This window comes from Apium graveolens, chromosome 6 (assembly GCF_009905375.1).
Source record: "Apium graveolens cultivar Ventura chromosome 6, ASM990537v1, whole genome shotgun sequence".
In the NCBI taxonomy this organism is placed as follows: Eukaryota; Viridiplantae; Streptophyta; class Magnoliopsida; order Apiales; family Apiaceae; genus Apium; species Apium graveolens.
In genome coordinates this window covers 1,371,173-1,389,144 of record NC_133652.1, presented here as the reverse complement: position 1 = coordinate 1,389,144, position 17,972 = coordinate 1,371,173, and the positions used below count along the sequence as shown (strand labels likewise).

Sequence of the window (17,972 nt, the reverse complement as noted above, 5' to 3'; positions counted from 1 at the left end):
GACACAATGAAGTGAGCTCCCCTATCACTTTTGCTTGAGTTAATGAAATAATAATTTAGGATGTTATTACATAACTTTGCTCTGACCTATGTTTGAGTTTCTGCAACCTTGACTCATGAGAAATACACATACCAGAAGTAAATGTGTTTGTTTACTTAAGTGGTTCTAGTTATGCTTTTACATTTCTCATTAAAAATTTGTTAAGTGTTTGGATTATATTTAGATTAGATTAGTTAGAGATCAAGTTTGTTATTGCCCTACATCTTAATATAAATGATACAAGCTAAGAACATTAGAGAAACAGGAGAGAAAATATCTTCAGTCAATTAAGATTCGAAAGACCTAATTGAACAAAAATAACATTGGAAAAGAAACAACTTTAACTTGCTTCGAATTTTAATTTTACTTACACCTAGGATATAATCGATAACTCCATCTCCAGCCAAAACTGGTGAAACTTAATCTTACGGATGCATACTTCACTTGGAAGTTGGAAAATGTTGTGATCATTGGTGTATGCTTGGTAGGTCAATCAAAAATTCTTAAAACAAATTACATGGTGTACATTGAATGGTCTTTCATCCATACTGCATCATTGCTATTAAGAGCAGTAAGTCAGTAACCTGAGTCTCTGTAGTCTTTTTGGGTGGCCTGAAAAACTGTGATACTTTTGGGACTTTGAATACCTTTGCAAAATAGCTCTAAAATCAGATGAAGTGTCAGCCGCTCCAGTTTTGGATATGAGATATACATAGGAAGAGTATTGTCCGATATATGGCATATGGCATAAGCCAATTGCTCAATCAGGAAGGTCTCTTGTCAGGAAATGACTATATGAAATCGAGCCTAGGAGAGCTCAGAATCTGAGACATGTCCAGATGTTCTACGCGGTCTTGGACTCCTCACCATTAGCTGGCTTTCAGAACTCATCCTCTGAGCACGTCCTGTTAATGTTGTTTTTGGAGGTCTCACTGACCGCGATCTGGGCGTTCCTGTGAATACAGCCAACAATGGCGATGATGTTAGTGCATTTTAATGATTGTATTGATGTTGAAGTGCAAAAGGGAAAGGAGAGCAAGAAAAAAAGGTAAACTAAATGCATTCATTTGTAATACCTATGCAAAAGTATTCTCTTAAAACCTAGCCTTACACCCTTACTCCTTTCTTTCAACTGTCTGTTTGTTCAAGGAGCAATTTAGCCAGCATTATAAGTTAAAGTACAATTGTTCTTTAAGCTCAATATGAACTTATAGCTACAATCATCATATCTTGAATTTATGACTAATTCTCCCTGTATTATGTTTAGCGGCTTATAAAAAAAAATCAATGATTTTTTGCCAATGATTCAGCACACTGCAGCTTTATAGGTGTGGCAAAGTTCTGTTCGTGGGACATCCTTCTTACGAGATTTTCATTGATTGTAGATAAGTAGGACAGAGCGTAGGGCTTAAAGACACTCCCGCATTTCGTTCAAAATGCTGGCAATAAGACAAACTGGACATAACCACTCCAGTCGTTGGGGCCAGTTCCAACCCTATTCTTAAAATTTATAGACGCTTTCTCTTTAATTCTCACTGTTGGAAGAGTATTGAAGACGACCTGGTAAGGGAGGTTCACAATATCTTTGTCAAAGGCACCATTAAGCCCCAAGTTTTTTTCCAATTCCAAGACTTAATTCTGAAGTTAGGAAGTCCTTGACAGTTTCCAGCAAGTTGGAGCTAAAGGAGAGCTTTGCCACTCTTCATAAATAATTATCTTTACCTTAGAGAATGAGTTAATTTCTCCTAATTATTTTAAGGAATAGAGGGGCTTTTCTTTAAGAAATAATGTAGAGTTTCAATATTGAAATTTCCTCTTTTGGTAGTTGTTAGGCAACTGATACCGTAAGCTAGAACAAGTAATAAATCTTTCATAATAGGCTTTGTTTATATATATTTTCGCATGTTTAAGCTAATAGACGTAGTTTAGCAGTACTGAGATGATATGAATAATGCTGTTTTCAGTTTTATCAGGCAATAATTTCCAAACATGTACTTCATGCTTGTTCAGTAATTTTTTTTTGTTCAAGTATGAGAAAATATTTACACATTTATCCGACACGTGAATTGCTTGGTTCTCTATATATTGATTGCTACTGAACACACATGTTTATATTTGGATGTTTACAGGAAAAAGTGATACCTGGACTATTGCTGGTTTTAGAGTCTGGGATCTTCTTTAGTGATGAAAGTCTCTTAGGCCTACGCGAAAGGGGATCAGGAGAAATCACGGTCTTTCTCTCGATTGCAGGTGAAAATGTTTCATCCAACATCAAGTTGTCATCTCCACATGCTGAAGTCACATCGCTTCCTGATTCAGAAGTTTCTCTTTGACTTGATATTGATTTCTCCTTCTCAGCTATTCTGTAACTGAATATTTGAAATGGTAGATCTGATACTGGCAATAGATCCGAACTTTCCCAGTAAGCATAGTCTTTTCTGAGCTTTGCATCTATTTCAGTGTAATCTACCACTGGCATTGGTGCTTCTGGCTGGCTGTGATCAGGATTCATCAATAAAAATCGCTTGATGTAGCGTAGAATCCTACAAATTGATGAGAAACTTGGTCGTTGAGTGGGATCAGAGTGCCAACACCTTTTAGTCAAGCTCATTACATATTTTGGTGATTGAAATGGAAACAATGGTCGCTCTCCTGTCCTTATGTTGTGACTCACTTTTTCTCCTTGTAGATGGCTATCCTCAAAAGGTACCTTTCCAGTTAAAAGTTGAAAGCATATCATTCCAAAGCTGTACACATCAGACTTTTCAGTGTGTTTGGATTTCATATCACCTGCCTGATCTTGTTCAGCCAGGACTTCCGGAGCATACCAGATAGAAGGATGTGATTCGTCTTGGACTGGAGACGATTTTTGCACGAGACTAATAGAAGACGATAAGCCAAATCCTGAAACTTTTGCGTGCAAGTAACCATCCACCGAAGGGTTCCTTGCTTTCACAAGAATGTTTGAAGGATTAAGATTTCCGTGGTAAATTTGCTTTGAATGTAGATACTCCATTCCTCTTGCAATCTGAAGCATAAGATCAACTGCAGCTGGAAGAGAGAACGGAACTCGTTTTTTAGGACCACTAATCTCTTTGATGTAGCCAGAGAGATCACGAGTCATGAGTTCCATTACCAGAAAACACTCTTTTTTTTCCTCATCACTGAAGCCACAAAATGTGTGCATTATATGAGGGTGTGAAAGAGTTAATTCTTGGGAAATCTCAGGAATCATTGGCTCAATGTCTCCGAAAAAATGCCTTAAACAAAAGCTTTCTCCCAACCACTGGATCTCCTTGTATTGGCTTCCGCTGCCTATTCGTCTCCTCACCTGGTAATCCTTTGAACCAACTAAGATAGAGCTTGGTAAGAGCTTACCATCCAATGCTTCAACCCCATCATTCAAATTCTTCAAAATAAGTTCCTTAAGTCTTTGTGTTCGATTTGTTGAATTCTCTGAATTCAAATTTCTTTTCTCCAGGATTTTTCTGAGGAGAATCCATCTGTCCTCATCCCAGACTGTCTCTAACCGACTGCAGAAATCCTTCGAAACCAGGTTTTGTTTCCCGAATTTCCATTGAAAAATGTTAGGATCTTTATTTTGTTTTTGATACTTCATTGAGTATAAAACTCTCTTCTTTTGCTTCTCATCTTGGTCACAACCAGATATATCTCCAGCAACTTCAATCGCTTCAATGACAACAGGAATGCAACATAGCAAGTTGTGCACATGAAATTCTACACAATCCTTGTTCTGATAAAGGGCAATTGTTTTAGCCCACCAATTTCTAGTATCCAAACATTGTTTGATATAGACTTCTCCTTCTCTAAACACCCTGTGAAGCTCTTTTAATGGTTGTTCAAGAACCTTCCATTTCGTATTCTTCTCCTCATATCTAAGGTGTTGTTTCATCTCTTCTGCAATTGTTTCATACGCAAAGCAAAACATATCAAGTAACAAACAGCATTGCCTCTGATTAATCTGAATTTCCTCTCGGAACACCATCATTGCTTTTAAACTTCCCACCACCTCTCCTACCTGCCTGAATTGCTCCATATCTCCAAAGATTTAAAAATTCTCTATTATATTCAAGGACCTCGAATACAAAAATGTTCAACAAACTCGCCAAGAGATGATCAAATGCTTACAGAGATGCTCCGAGAATCCTGGAGACCTTATTTCACAACAAAACAGCAAAACAGGGAATTTATATCGAATATTACAGGTTCTTGGATTGTTGTGAAATTTCTGATATTCTTCTGATTGTCCTGTGAGCCTCTTCCTAAATGTACAAACAATGCCGGCTTCTTTTAATTGTTTTTTTTATAAATATTCGACTTTTGATCTTATTGAACTTGTCAAGAATTTGCAGGCTACTATTAGATTTATTAGGAAAGAATGCTGACTCTTCTTAAAAATGTAGTTAAAGAATCCAAATAAACAGAATCAGCAAATGTTCTTCAATCTGTCATGCATATAATATGAATATTATATGTACCAGATAAACACCAAGTTGATCATCTGGGGATGATGAGATTGAAGTATTGACCTGGGCAGATTAGTCTGCAGGTAGAAATGTTGATAGATTTTTGATTATTTGAATGAATGCACACTGTATGTTCATTGCCCAACACTTGGCAGCTTGTCTTTAGGCCTTTCCCTGTTAATTTTAGTTTGTTTTTCCTCCTGTTTTTGTTTTTTTTTGTCAGGCCCTGTTTTTTGTTACTATTTAACTAAACTATTAAACTAAGCTAAAGCAGGAAAGAATGTGTTCCGTCTAAAAAGAAAACATGCGCTTACATTTGTTTTAAATGAAATTAATTACCCCTACCCCGTGTTTGTTTCCAGGGAATCGGAATAATAATTCGAGCGAAATTAGTCATATGGATTAAATAATCATACCTTATATTTGTTCGGAAGAATTAAGTATGTTTGTTTGGAGGATTTAAGTGTATAATTGAACTATAATTCTTTAAAATTTTATTCTATATTTACTTTGAGAGATAGTTCTTAGATTGAAATATAATTCTTTAAATTTTTCAATCATACGTTTGTTTTACATGGGATTATAAAAAGAGGATTGCAATACTTTAAAAAATGATTTGTTAGAGGGGATAAAACAATACTTTCTCCGAGGGTCGTTCCCTAACTTGGAGGGGCCGGGGCGAAATCGGAATAATAGCCCCCAATTTTCTTTCTTTCTTTATATAATATAATACGATAGAGTTGTATAATATGTAAGTCACTTAAATCTTAAAACTTATAACACTTATATTGTCCATAACTATATTATGCAATATTATAAATCAAAAATATATTTGTAATGCGCTATATACTGTAATGATCTAAAAGGGTATAAGATTTAAATGATTTACAAAGAATATTTGCCTAATATGATAATGCCAAATATAATTATTAGTAAATATGAACTAATTAATATTTAGTAAAGTAGAAAAGTGAAAAATAGGTCCTATTACTCGTATTTGAATAATTCAAAAAAAACAATGCTCGTGTTTAGAAGTTAGTTTTTTGGCACAAAAATAGATTTTCAAATTAAATTAGAGGTTTGATCAAGTTAAACCTCTAATATTAGTATTTGGCAGTTAACTTTTTGAAATAGTTTTAAGATCCCAAAAAGCTAATTTTGAAAAATCTACTAGGAGGGTAATTTTCAAGTATAAAAAGCTAATTGAAATATCTATTTACCAAACAGTTTTATTCGAAATAGCTAAATTCAATCAGTTGGTCAAAACAACTAACTAAATCAGTTAGTCAAGACAACTATTTCAAATCGCTAAAAACTCACATCTAAAAACTAATTGCCAAATAGTGTCATACTATATATAAATCTTGAACCTAACCTATAAAATTAAAAAACGGGTCACTTGAAAATGAAATAACTCAATTTTGTAAAATTTTGAAATAATAAATACTTTAACTTATGACTAAACAGAAACACATTTATAATAATTATATATTTTTATACAAATATATGTGTATATACTAGTATTAAAATATTTAGAATTTTGACCCCCTTTAAAGATATGGGTCAGGGCGGTCACCATGGGCCGACCCTGCCTCCTTCGACCAAATATTGGAGCAGATTATAATCATATCATCTATTTCAACAAAACAAACATGAAATTTAAAAGATTATAATTTTTGGATGACCGCTCACTAAATATTTACAAAACAAACATGGTATTGGAAAATTTGAAGGATTATAATATAACCCATACTTGATAACATGAAACAAACACGACCCAAGAACTTAACTTCCGAATAGATTATCAAACTACATATCTAAGAAAAATAAAAAAACCATTCACGACTAAAATGAAAATTTAAAGTTGTATTTAGGGAATTTAGCAAAAATATTCAAGTGTTTAATTATTTATTTTTGCAAAAATACGAACAAAGTTAAGGTTGCACAATAGGTTGAAAAGAGTTACATATAATTTTACAAAATTACATTTATGTCTGCATGAAGCTTTTACCGTATTTTTGCAAATATATTACAATTTGAATATTTTTGAAAAATTCACTATTGGAAACGAAAATTTAATTTTAAATAATCAAATTTTTAACTCAAATTCTATTACGATTAACATTCTAATTCAATTAATCAAACTCTTTAACTATGATTCAAACGTTTCTTAAAAATACACGTAAGTAACTTATTCATAAGATCATTCAATTACAATATCCCGAAAAAATATAAAATAACAAAGTATCTTTTCTTTTTATTCGTGAGATCTATGTTAATGGACATGCGGCCATTTCATGATAGAGTAACTAATACTACAATGATAACTCAGCATTTAAGAACCGTTTCATAAATGTTCACGATAACTTTGACATTTCTCTTTTTCCATTCTTCCTTTAACAACCCAACTAATAAAATTTCTCAAGATAATACTTATTTAAATCTAAACTCCATTAAAATCCGATAAAATTTTACGACTTCTCAAAATTCTATAACTAACACCCTTCCCATAAGTAAGAATACCTGCCGGAGGAAAACAACAAAAACAAATGACCGACAGTGAGCGAAAAACTCATATACGGATATAAAACAGCGCAATACTGAACAAAGACTAAAAATGATGAGGGTAAAAACACAACTGGATATCCGAATGAAGATCAAAAGAAATAATGAATGAGGCAATTAGAGAATGGATACTCAACTCACAAATCAAAGCAATTATTTTTAATCAACTTAATCTTACCACTCACGCATGATATAATCATGAATAATATAATCGAAGGTATAACCGATAAATTGTAATCATACTCGTACACATACTATTGCACATATTCTCACACTTAAAAAATAATATACAAAATAGCTTACATACGAACATGGGAGACAATCTTACACTTACAGGATGTCCTACATTTTTGGTAATCCAGAAATATGTAGTCATCAAAACTTACATGGGCTTGCACAGCACAAAACAAATGTTACTCAATATCTTACAGGGGCTTGCACGACAATAAGCACATGCTACCCAAAAGGCCAAATCATAAACTTACTAGCCATGGCTATACATGTCTCACAACATCGGCGTCACGCCCATACAATTTAAGTACAACATTAAATATTTACAAAACAAATATGATATTGGAAAATTTGAATGATTATAATCTTAACCATACTTAATAACGTGAAACAAACACGACCCTAGAACTTAGCTTCCGAATGGATTATAAAACTACATATCTAAGAAAAATTAAAAAACCATTCACGACTAAAATGAAAATTTAAAGTTGTATTTAGGGAATTTAGCAAAAATATTCAAGTGTTTAATTATTTATTTTTGCAAAAATACGAACAAAGTTAAGGTTGCACAATAGGTTGAAAAGAGTTACATATAATTCTACAAAATTACATTTCTGTTTGCATGAAGCTTTTACCGTATTTTTGCAAATATATTACAATTTGAATATTTTTGAAAAATTCACTATTGGAAACGAAAATTTTATTTTAAATAATCAAATTTTTAACTCAAATACTATTACGATTAACATTCTAATTCAATTAATCAAACTCTTTAACTATGATTCAAACGTTTCTTAAAAGTACACGTAAGTAACTTATTCACAAGATCATTCAATTCTAATATCCCGAAAAAATATAATATAACAAAGTATCTTTTCTTTTTATTCGTGAGATCTATGTTAATGGACAAGCGGCCATTTCATGATAGAGTAACTAATACTACAATCATAACTCAGCATTTAAGAACGGTTTCAGAAATGTTCACGATAACTTTGACATTTCTCTTTTTCAGAAAAAAAGCCCGATTAGAGCCGCCTCAAGTGCCCAAACGAGTTTTGACATTTTCGGAAAATATGGTCCGGCCCGGCCCGGTCAAATTCAAAACCCAAAAAGCCCGACCTGATCAAAATCCAGGCTTTTTAAGACCCGATCAAAATCCGGTCCGGTGGACCTTTTATGCATCTCTATTACTAAGTAATTAGAATTAATTTTTTCGTCTTAAATTTGAGCAAGGGTCATCCCAATCTCCCATTCATAAATTTGCCGTGATTAAAAGGCAATCGTTCAAAATAAAAATAAGAAAAAAAGACCGAATATTAAGTGATTTATGTAGAGTAGAAATGTAGTTAGCTCGATTTATTGTTCTAACGCTATACCCTCAATTATTTTGATGAATTATTAGAAGAATAAATATCTTTAACCCATACAGTAATTCCCTTGCAACTCGGGCACATAGATATTGCAGGTAGTTGAACACTTAACTACAATAGTGACAGCTGTCGTAAGTCGTAACTAATCTACGCTTCTAAAATCTAAATACTAGATGTGTCGTCTCCGTCCCGAAATACAAGTTTTTTTTACTTTTTACACATATTTTAAGATATATAAAAAACATACTTCCTCCGTCCCGTTGAATATTATACGTTCACTATTTGCACGTATTTCTAGAATTTTATAAAGTATAGTTTCATAATGTTTTTTTTTGTTTTTTTTTTGAATAAAAGTTTCAGGTTAAAAATTTTAAAAAAAATATTATGAAGTTATGTTTTAAATGAGCATTGAAAAGCGTGCCAAAAAATAATATATACAATTGAATGGAACAGAGGGAGTAGTTCCACGTACTACCTCTGTTTTTATATGTTTGTCGTTTGTCGTTTGTGCACGTAGTTTAAAGTGAATTGATCGTGTAGTTAAAATAATTATTTTAAAAAAATTCTTTTTGTGAATTTTAGTATAAGTTATATATTTTTATTTAGAAAAATAAAATTTCAAAAATAATTATTTTTACTAGCAGTCAAAGCACCTTGAGATGTGTGCAGAAAAGTCAAATAACAATTATATAAAAAAACAGAGGGAGTATTTTTCTATTTTTTTTTGAATTAAATTTTAATATGTACACTTTTATTTAGAAAAGAAACTGAAATGATATACGGAGATATCCTTTGTATTCACTTTCAAATACGCGTTAAAAGAGACTTGTATTTTGAGACGGAGGAAGTATTACGTATGTGGCCGATATTTGTATGCGTAATTTTGTAGGTTGAGCGCGGGAACAACTATCTTAAATAATCGATAGCTACCGGAATCTATATGAATTTGTGTACACATATTCGTGTTGTGTTCATTTATGAGGTTGCGAAAAAGTTAGTGGCCTGAATAGAGTTGGGGACTCTTCTACGTATCTTGTTGCCTTAATTGTACGTTCGTGTATCTACTTCTCTCTAGGTTGTGTTGCTTCGTTAGTAACCCATTGTTCAATACAACCGCCGTCCCGATCAATTTTTTACATTTGGTTTGAATACGGAGATTAAGAAATGTGTACAAAATAGTGAAAACGAGAAAGAAAAGTGGATAAAATAGTGGTTAATTTTTAATATATAAAAAAGAGATAGTGAATTAAAAGTAGTATGAAAAAGGAGAAAAGTGGGAAAGTGGTGGGACCCGTCGACTATTTTTGGAAGTTTTGAAATGTAAAGAATTGGATGAGACATACCAAAAAGAAAAGTGTAATGGTTGGAACACAGGGAGTACTTTCCGTCCCATTTTATGTGAGTCGTTCTCCTTCTTTGAATGTCGTAAAATGAATGAATCTTCCATTTATATTATTCATTCAATATTATCTCAATCACACATTAATATAATATACTTATTTTAATATCCACTAACTCATTTTTGTGGTTTGAATTGAGTCAAGTACTAATTTCTTAAAAACAGTGCAAGCCATTCCTGCTCAAACAAAATGGGACGGAGGGAGTAACTAGGAAATGACATAAGATGGCGGAACCAGGAATTTCATACAGACCGAATAATATTTGGTAAGAATCAATTAAATAATTTTGGCCAATTGACGGGAACCGGTTTACTCTTGGTATTTCTCTGTTCCGTCCGTCTATACAAATTCATATTTATTAAGCTAAGAAAATAAGATCGAGAATGAAAAATTATCATATTTACCAAGTTACAAAAGTAAGACCGAGAATGAATAATTATCAAAGCAACAATCTTTGCTTGCGATGGAACCATATGATTTAAGTGATTCGGGGCTTAAAACCTTTAAAAATTCGAAATGATAGTCCACATCGAATATTTTTTATTTCTAAGATGTTGAAAGTTCTTCGAAATTTTAACAATGAAAACTGGAGCGTGAGTCAGTTACGAGCTAATTTTGTCTTACACTTATTGGTACAAATTGGTTGTGCCCATAACAGAATGTGATTAATTAGGAGTGCACGTCATATGCATTCTGTTTGCATGAATGAAGTCGGCTACGCTAAATAAAGAATCAAGTTCAATCATCAGTATTATGTGGGGTGATGGCCAAAAATATTTTTTTTTTTAAAAATTGTAACAAGAATACTATTTTTTGAAAGTTATGGCAAAAAATACCCTTCTAATACGTATTTTAGAAATGGGTAAATCTATTACGTATTTGAAAAATGGGTACGTAAAAAAATATAAATAATAATAAAAAAAGAAGCAGACAAGTGATACGCATGTCACTAATGCGTATCACCAGAATCAAATGTGTGATACGTATTATGCGAATGCGTATCTGACTTTTATTTTTTTTTAATTTTTTTTCAACTTTTCTTTTACACAAATTACCTAGGGGTGGTAATTTCGGGTTCTGGGTCGGATTCGTGTCGGGTTGGATGTATCTGATTTTTCTTAGTCTGACTCGAACCCAACCTTACCCGAAACGGGTTCAAAAATTGTGACACGAACCCGACCTGGTAGGTACGCGAGTAACCCGAAATTGACATGTTTGACACGAAATAACCCAAAATTTAGAAAAAAATAATAAATTAAAATTAAAAAAATTAATTTACATCATTACAAAACTAAAATATTATGCCAAATTAATATAAAAAATAGAAATATAATAAAACACAATATTACAAATGATTTATAAAATATAACCTACCATTTATATACATATATAATATATATATTAATTATTTAAATTAACAGGTCAGGTTCGGATATTTCGGGTCAACCCGAAAATGACCCGATTTTTTCGGGTAAATTTTTATCCAACCCGAACCCGACCCGAAAGTCAAAATCCTCAACCCTAATTCGTATTTTTGCGGGTTGGATTCGTGTCGGGTTTCGGGTCGTGTCTGATTTTTCCACCCCTAAAATTACCCGTTTTTAAAATGCGTATTACTAATACCCAACTTAAAAATGACAAGATATTTTTGGTCAAAATTTTCAAAATTAGTATTTTTGTCACAAACTTTAAAAAAGATGTATTTTTGTCATTTTTTCTATTACTTTCACAAGACCACAGAATAAAAGCATTACATTCCCTCAATTTCACCGTGAAAAAACATAGTATTCACCTGCATAAATAACCACCCAGACACCTGGTTAGTTAGCTGGACAATGCCACTTCCAGCTGTCCATCTCCCCTAGTATAAATTCAGAGCAATACTTTGTTAGATACTGCAAAAATAACAAACCAAATACATTTATTTGAACATGGAGTCCATGGCACGTCCAGCAAACAGCCATGCCCATGATCATCAAGGCATGATCAAGGGGAAGGTGAACCAGGGCTGCGGAGGACACTTCGAGATGCCATTGCACTACCCGAGGTACAATCGATCCGATTACGAGACGATGCCGGAGTGGAGGATCGATTGCTTGTTGGCTCAGTATGGTTTGCCTGTTTCTGGTGATGTTAATCACAAGAGGAAGTTTGCTATGGGTGCTTTTCTCTGGTCCTCTAACTTTTAATCAGTTTTTTTTTGTTTAATCGAAATGTTAATTAGCTTTTACTTACTACTCTACGTCCTACTTGTAATTCTCACGTTTCGGTGATGTTTAAGTAACCTTCTCAGTTTTCTTGTTCTTCAGTTTACGCATTCTCAGTTTGCATGTATGTGTTTGTATATATAAAAGCTCTACGTTATTTTCCCGTCTCGTACATTTGTGGTTGAGTAGTGTTACATGTACAAAATTTGGTATACAAAAAGTTATTGTGACACCTAGGGTGTGATGTTTGAATTGGATTGTTAACATGTTGGAGTCAGAATTGAGTTGCTCTGATTATACCATGTTAAGCTCTGATATATGTAAAATTATAGTTTTCCCAGTTTTGTCAAGAAACAAAAAATTCATCAACTTGTAGAAAAACAGTTTTTACAAGTTTTAAATGGAGTTTTTAGACATCTTCTAAATGAATTATAAAATTCATTATAAATGGAGTTTCCTAATTAATGGTGAACTAGCCTAAAACCCGTGCGATGTACGGTTGTTTAAAATAACTGTCATTTTATTTATTTTTATTTTTATATTTTATTTAATTATAATTTCTAAAGAGTAAGTACATCTAAATAAGCAAGTCGAATATATTTTTCTTTATATTATAAAATAGCTATTTATAATAATTAGGTTTTAAAATAAATAAGTTTATACTATAATTTTATATTATATATATTTTATATATATCTTAAAATTTAATCATAATTTTAAATTTGTAATTATATTTATACACTCTTAGAATCTACATATCATCTTACGTTAATTATATTTTAGATTTTATAATTTTTTTGTAAAATTTTAATACAATTTATTTTTTTAAAAAAAATCAATCTATTCTGTCCAAAATCGGACCAAACCGAATTATTTTCGTTCGGCACAATTCATCCTGGTCCATGATATAATTTCGGTCCGGTCCGGTCTAAGAAAAAATGATAATTCGGTTTTTCGGTGTATTCGCCCCAAATACTCGGCCCTGCCACATCCACTATCTTTTAAATCCACAAGATCCATCTCGCGTGAAAATCTCAATCCTACTTAATCACTTCTATAAACACCGTTGTAATCCGGAAACTGTAGAATAAAAACATGTCTAATAATAAAAAATAAATTTTAATATTTTGTCTATTATAAAGAGTATAAATTAATTCAATATTTTATTCATTAATAATGGTAATTACGTAGTATGGTAGCTTAAAACCCGTGTGATGCACGGATTGCACGTATATTTTTTAGTATTATATATAATTTTAAAAAAAATATTTTGAATTGATTATTAAATATACTCATTTTAAATGATATGACTTCATGATAATTAGATTAGTACACGTATAAGAAATACAAGGTCTCCATTATGTTTGGGACATTAGAAAAATACTACTTTAGCAAAATTATTACTTAATCGATTAACTATAAGATCTATTTAAAAAAAGAGAAAATTAATTTGATTTATTCCGGGTTGGTGGTTCACAATATTTTATTTTAGCTTCATTCCCGTTACTCCGACTAAATCCAACTAATTACTTTTTTGTTTAATTTTAAATTTTTAAGTGCGGATCAATAAGATAATTTTGTTTTAACTCAAATTAGTATTATGGTTTTGTTCATGTTGGACAAATTATATTTTGATTTTAATTTTTAATTTTGTGTTAGTTCGGATGAGTTGTGTAATAAACTTTTTATCATGGATGAGTAATATATATTAATTTGTTTATCCTAATTCAATTGAATAATTTTTTTAGCCTCAATAATATTTATTATTTTGTCTTAACCCGAGGCGCATTATATCAATAAAATTCAACTTATTATGTTTAGTTCGCTTAAATTTATTTCGGCCCAAAATATCAATTAGAATAATGTAGATATCAATATGAATAAGAATATAAATTGGTAAAAGAAGTTGACTTTTATATCAATTATAATGATATAGAGTTCGATATGAAGTAGAATTTAAACTGTTAGAGAAAGTTGACTTTAATTTTAATTAGAATTAGAATTGACCTAGCTAACAATTAAAATTAGAATAATAAAATAAGGGCGCATAATATCAACAAAATTCAACTTATTATATTTAGTTCGCTTAAATTTATTTCGGCCCGAAATTATAATTAGAATAATGTAGAACTCAATATGAATAAGAATATAAATTGGTAAAAGAAGTTGATTTTAATATCAATTATAATGATATATAGTTCGATATGAAGTATAATTTAAATTGTTAGAGAAATTGATTTTAATTTTAATTTGAATTAGAATTGACATATCTACCAATTAGAATAATAAAATAAGGGTAATTATGTAAATTGAGCAAGTACCGACCGACCGACTACCAAATTTTTAATATTTCGTTATTATAATATAGTATAGATAGATAGATAATATAGATGTGGAGCAAAAATAGAACCATTTCACATCCTCTCACAAAATCCAATAATAATTAAATTGTGAAAGTAAATCAAGAGTGCGGATTATGGTTAGAAAGAGACAATATTATCACTTATAAGATTATTATTCTAAAAATGCGCTATCAATTGGAATAACCGATTGATCGATAGATGATGACCGATCAACAAGATTATATAAACTTTGGGTCAAAAGTCATTTTAGGTAATACTCGGCCAAAAACTTTGAGTAAAAAGTTGGGTGAAATACAAATTTAGCCTATTTTTATACAAAATTGACAAAAATAACCAATTTTTGAAAAGTTGACCAACTTTGGCCGATGGGATACCCAACTGGCAGTGGATTATCCACTTTATATAAGATACCCAACTGACAGTGGAGTATCCCATATATGAAATACCCAACTATCAGTTGAGTATCTTATACAAGTTGGGATACCCAACTGACGGTGGAGTATTTAATCGGCCAAAATTGGCCACTTTTTTCAGAATGACTATTTCTGTTAAATTTTTTCAAAAATAGATTATTTTTGTCATTTTTTCTAAAAAGTTGGACTAATTGGTAAAACTAGTGAAAAATATTACAAATAATTATAAATAAAAAGATAGAAATTTAAATAATGTATTAGAAAATATACGACTTTCCTCAGCACAATTATTATTTAAACTACCAGTTTATAAACTCACATAATTTTAATAATATATCTCGTTTAAACTTTATATGCTATATAATTTAATTAAATACCAAATTACAAGCTGGTAAACTGTTATTCATAAAAAATATTTTAAGTGTAATATTACGATTTTTATAAAATTATTAAAAATGTAATAATTAATTCAAATTTACTTGATATATTTTTTCATCATACACTTCCCAAAATGTTTTGATAAAAATAAATTAAAACACTTTACACAAATTTATTATGAAAACAAAAAATGATGGGTTATGTCCTCTGTTATTTTTCAAAAATCGCTGACAGATTCCTCAAAAATATTTTTTCGATTTGGCCGATTTTCGATAAAATACTGATAAATTATCCCTTTTAAAAAAAAATTATACAATAAATAGCAAATCGGCACGTCAACCGAATAATTTCAGTTTACAAAATATGTGACACTGGTTGTGTCTGGCATCTAAACAATTATTAAGATATACATTCTGTAATTACGCCTTTTTTAAAACAAAGCGTGTGGAATTATGTCATTTTTTAATATTAGTGTACTCCAATGTCTTAACGTCTAAATAGTAAACGAAATAAATTAATTTTCACATGCTAATTTGTAAAAACCTGATTATATCATTATATAAACATATAAATTATTTAAAAATACTACATGCATACCTGATTATATCATTATATAAACATATAAATCATTTAGAAATACTACATGCATGCCACACATAACATGAGTGATTCTCTATTAACTCTAATTTCATGAAGAATTTACTAATAATTTAAACGAAATGATTTTTTTTTTCTATTAATGCATGAGTTATCCCATCTTGGGTAATTATATATCTTGCCACTCAAATCTTATAAAGGAATTTTGAAAATAAATAGATAAAATAGTTACTTGAAAGTGTCAAACTTTAAAGTTAAAAACTAAAATACTTGCTTAAATATGTAAATTTTTTTGTTAAACATCTCAGTTAGAATTGACAAATAAATGGTAATTAAGATTTTAAATTGTATATTGAGTCAAATTCTATAAATACCACGTCTTTGTTGGAGACCACCGAGATCACTTATGTTCTGCAACTAAAATCTTGCATAAAAATATTGCAAAACGTATTATTATGCAAATAATGTCCTACAAAAATCATTATTTTATTCAAAATCTTCAACTATAATACATGTACTACATGTAAAACATTTCAAAATGTTTTATTTTACGAAACATATTTAGTTTGCAGAACATTTGTTCAAATTGCAGAACATACAAATTATACTTATTAAACTTAAATGATTTTTAACAATTTTAATGAATTATTCATATTCATAAAACATACTTCACAGAATAATATATTTAATAGTATTTTGATTGCAGAATATAATAGTGTCCGAGATTTTCGATAAAAATATGACCTGTATAAAACTTTTTTCTAACTTCCCTCATATTTTTTCTTACAAATTCATGGTGATTGCTTAATTAAGAGGCATGACTTCTGATATCATAAAGAATTATAAACATCATGTGTTGATTTGCTTAAATAACAAGAGTTAAATTCATTCAATTCCCATATCTCATCACCAATCACCGAGGTAGAATTCAGCCTCATTTACATCGTCATTTCTAACGCGAGAAATTTCAAATATTTTCCTTAAAGTTGTAGCTTCTTTGAATTGCATAACAGCATGTTTATGACCGAGTTATGGCGATTGTTTGCCATGGGTTTTCCTATGACCCTAAAACTTGAATTAGCCTTTTTTTGGTTTTCCAAAAATTAAATTGCTTTTGGTTGCTACGTCTTGTATTCTTTCAAGTTTTAGGAAGCTTTTATGAGTTTTTTCCTTTAAATTGAAGTTTATAGTTTGTAGGTTTACTCGTTCTCAGTTTATCATCTTCCGGTTTGTATATTCGAGATGTGGGTTTTAATGTTAGTTTCAATGGAGTTAAGTTCTATCACTACAAGAAAGACGAACATTTTCTACTAGCGAATCGGTAGGAAATGCCTCAAAATCGGTAGAAAATGAGACCGATAAGAAACGGTAGGAAATTTCTAAGTGTGAAATGATATTGGTGGAAAATGAGCATAATTATAGTCAACATGGGCCCCACATGTTGATGTGGAAAGCCGCATGTCGAGGACCCACATGCCAAGTAAGATGACATGTGAAAATATAAATTTCCTACCACTAGTTGTAGGAAATAACAGTGTTAGAAAATTAGGCCACTTGGTAGAAATTATATCAGAATGTCATGTAAACACCATTTCCTACCATCCTTATTAGGAAATATTCGGTAGAAAAAACTCGTTTTTCTTGTAGTTTATGTAGTACAATATTTCATGTTATTGGAGTACATATATATTCATCAATTAAAATATAATTTAAAATATTACAAAGTATATATTTTTTCGAACGTACAAACATTACTATTTAATTAAAAATCTTGCAGATTGCATACAGTTTACAAATAAAATATTGAAAAATGTATTATTTTATTTTATAAAAAAATAAATACCGTAACTAGAACAACTTCCCTTATCAAAAGAAAAACTCGTAAGTTTTAAATCAGGATCTTGACTAGCTAATATCATAAA

The 17,972-nt window shown here is 30.7% G+C and overlaps 1 protein-coding gene across 1 annotated transcript; it reads right to left on the bottom strand.

Moving 5' to 3' along the window:
• Positions 1-500: 500 nt before the first annotated feature.
• LOC141663656 (uncharacterized) lies at positions 501-4,096 on the bottom strand. Its single transcript, XM_074469446.1, has 2 exons — positions 2,182-4,096; positions 501-992 (listed from the first exon to the last, which is right to left on the bottom strand). Exons 1-2 carry the CDS (start codon positions 4,094-4,096, stop codon positions 847-849), a joined length of 2,061 nt encoding a protein of 686 aa, XP_074325547.1. The 3' UTR covers positions 501-846.
• Between the last annotated feature and the right edge of the window lie 13,876 nt (positions 4,097-17,972).

Coding starts and splice junctions, on each gene's coding strand:
- LOC141663656 (XM_074469446.1), bottom strand. CDS start 4,096: ATGGAGCAATTCAGGCAGGTAGGAGAGGTGGTGGGAAGTTTAAAAGCA. Junction 993..2,181: donor TAAAACCAGCAATAGTCCAG/GTATCACTTTTT, acceptor CTGTATTCACAG/GAACGCCCAGATCGCGGTCA.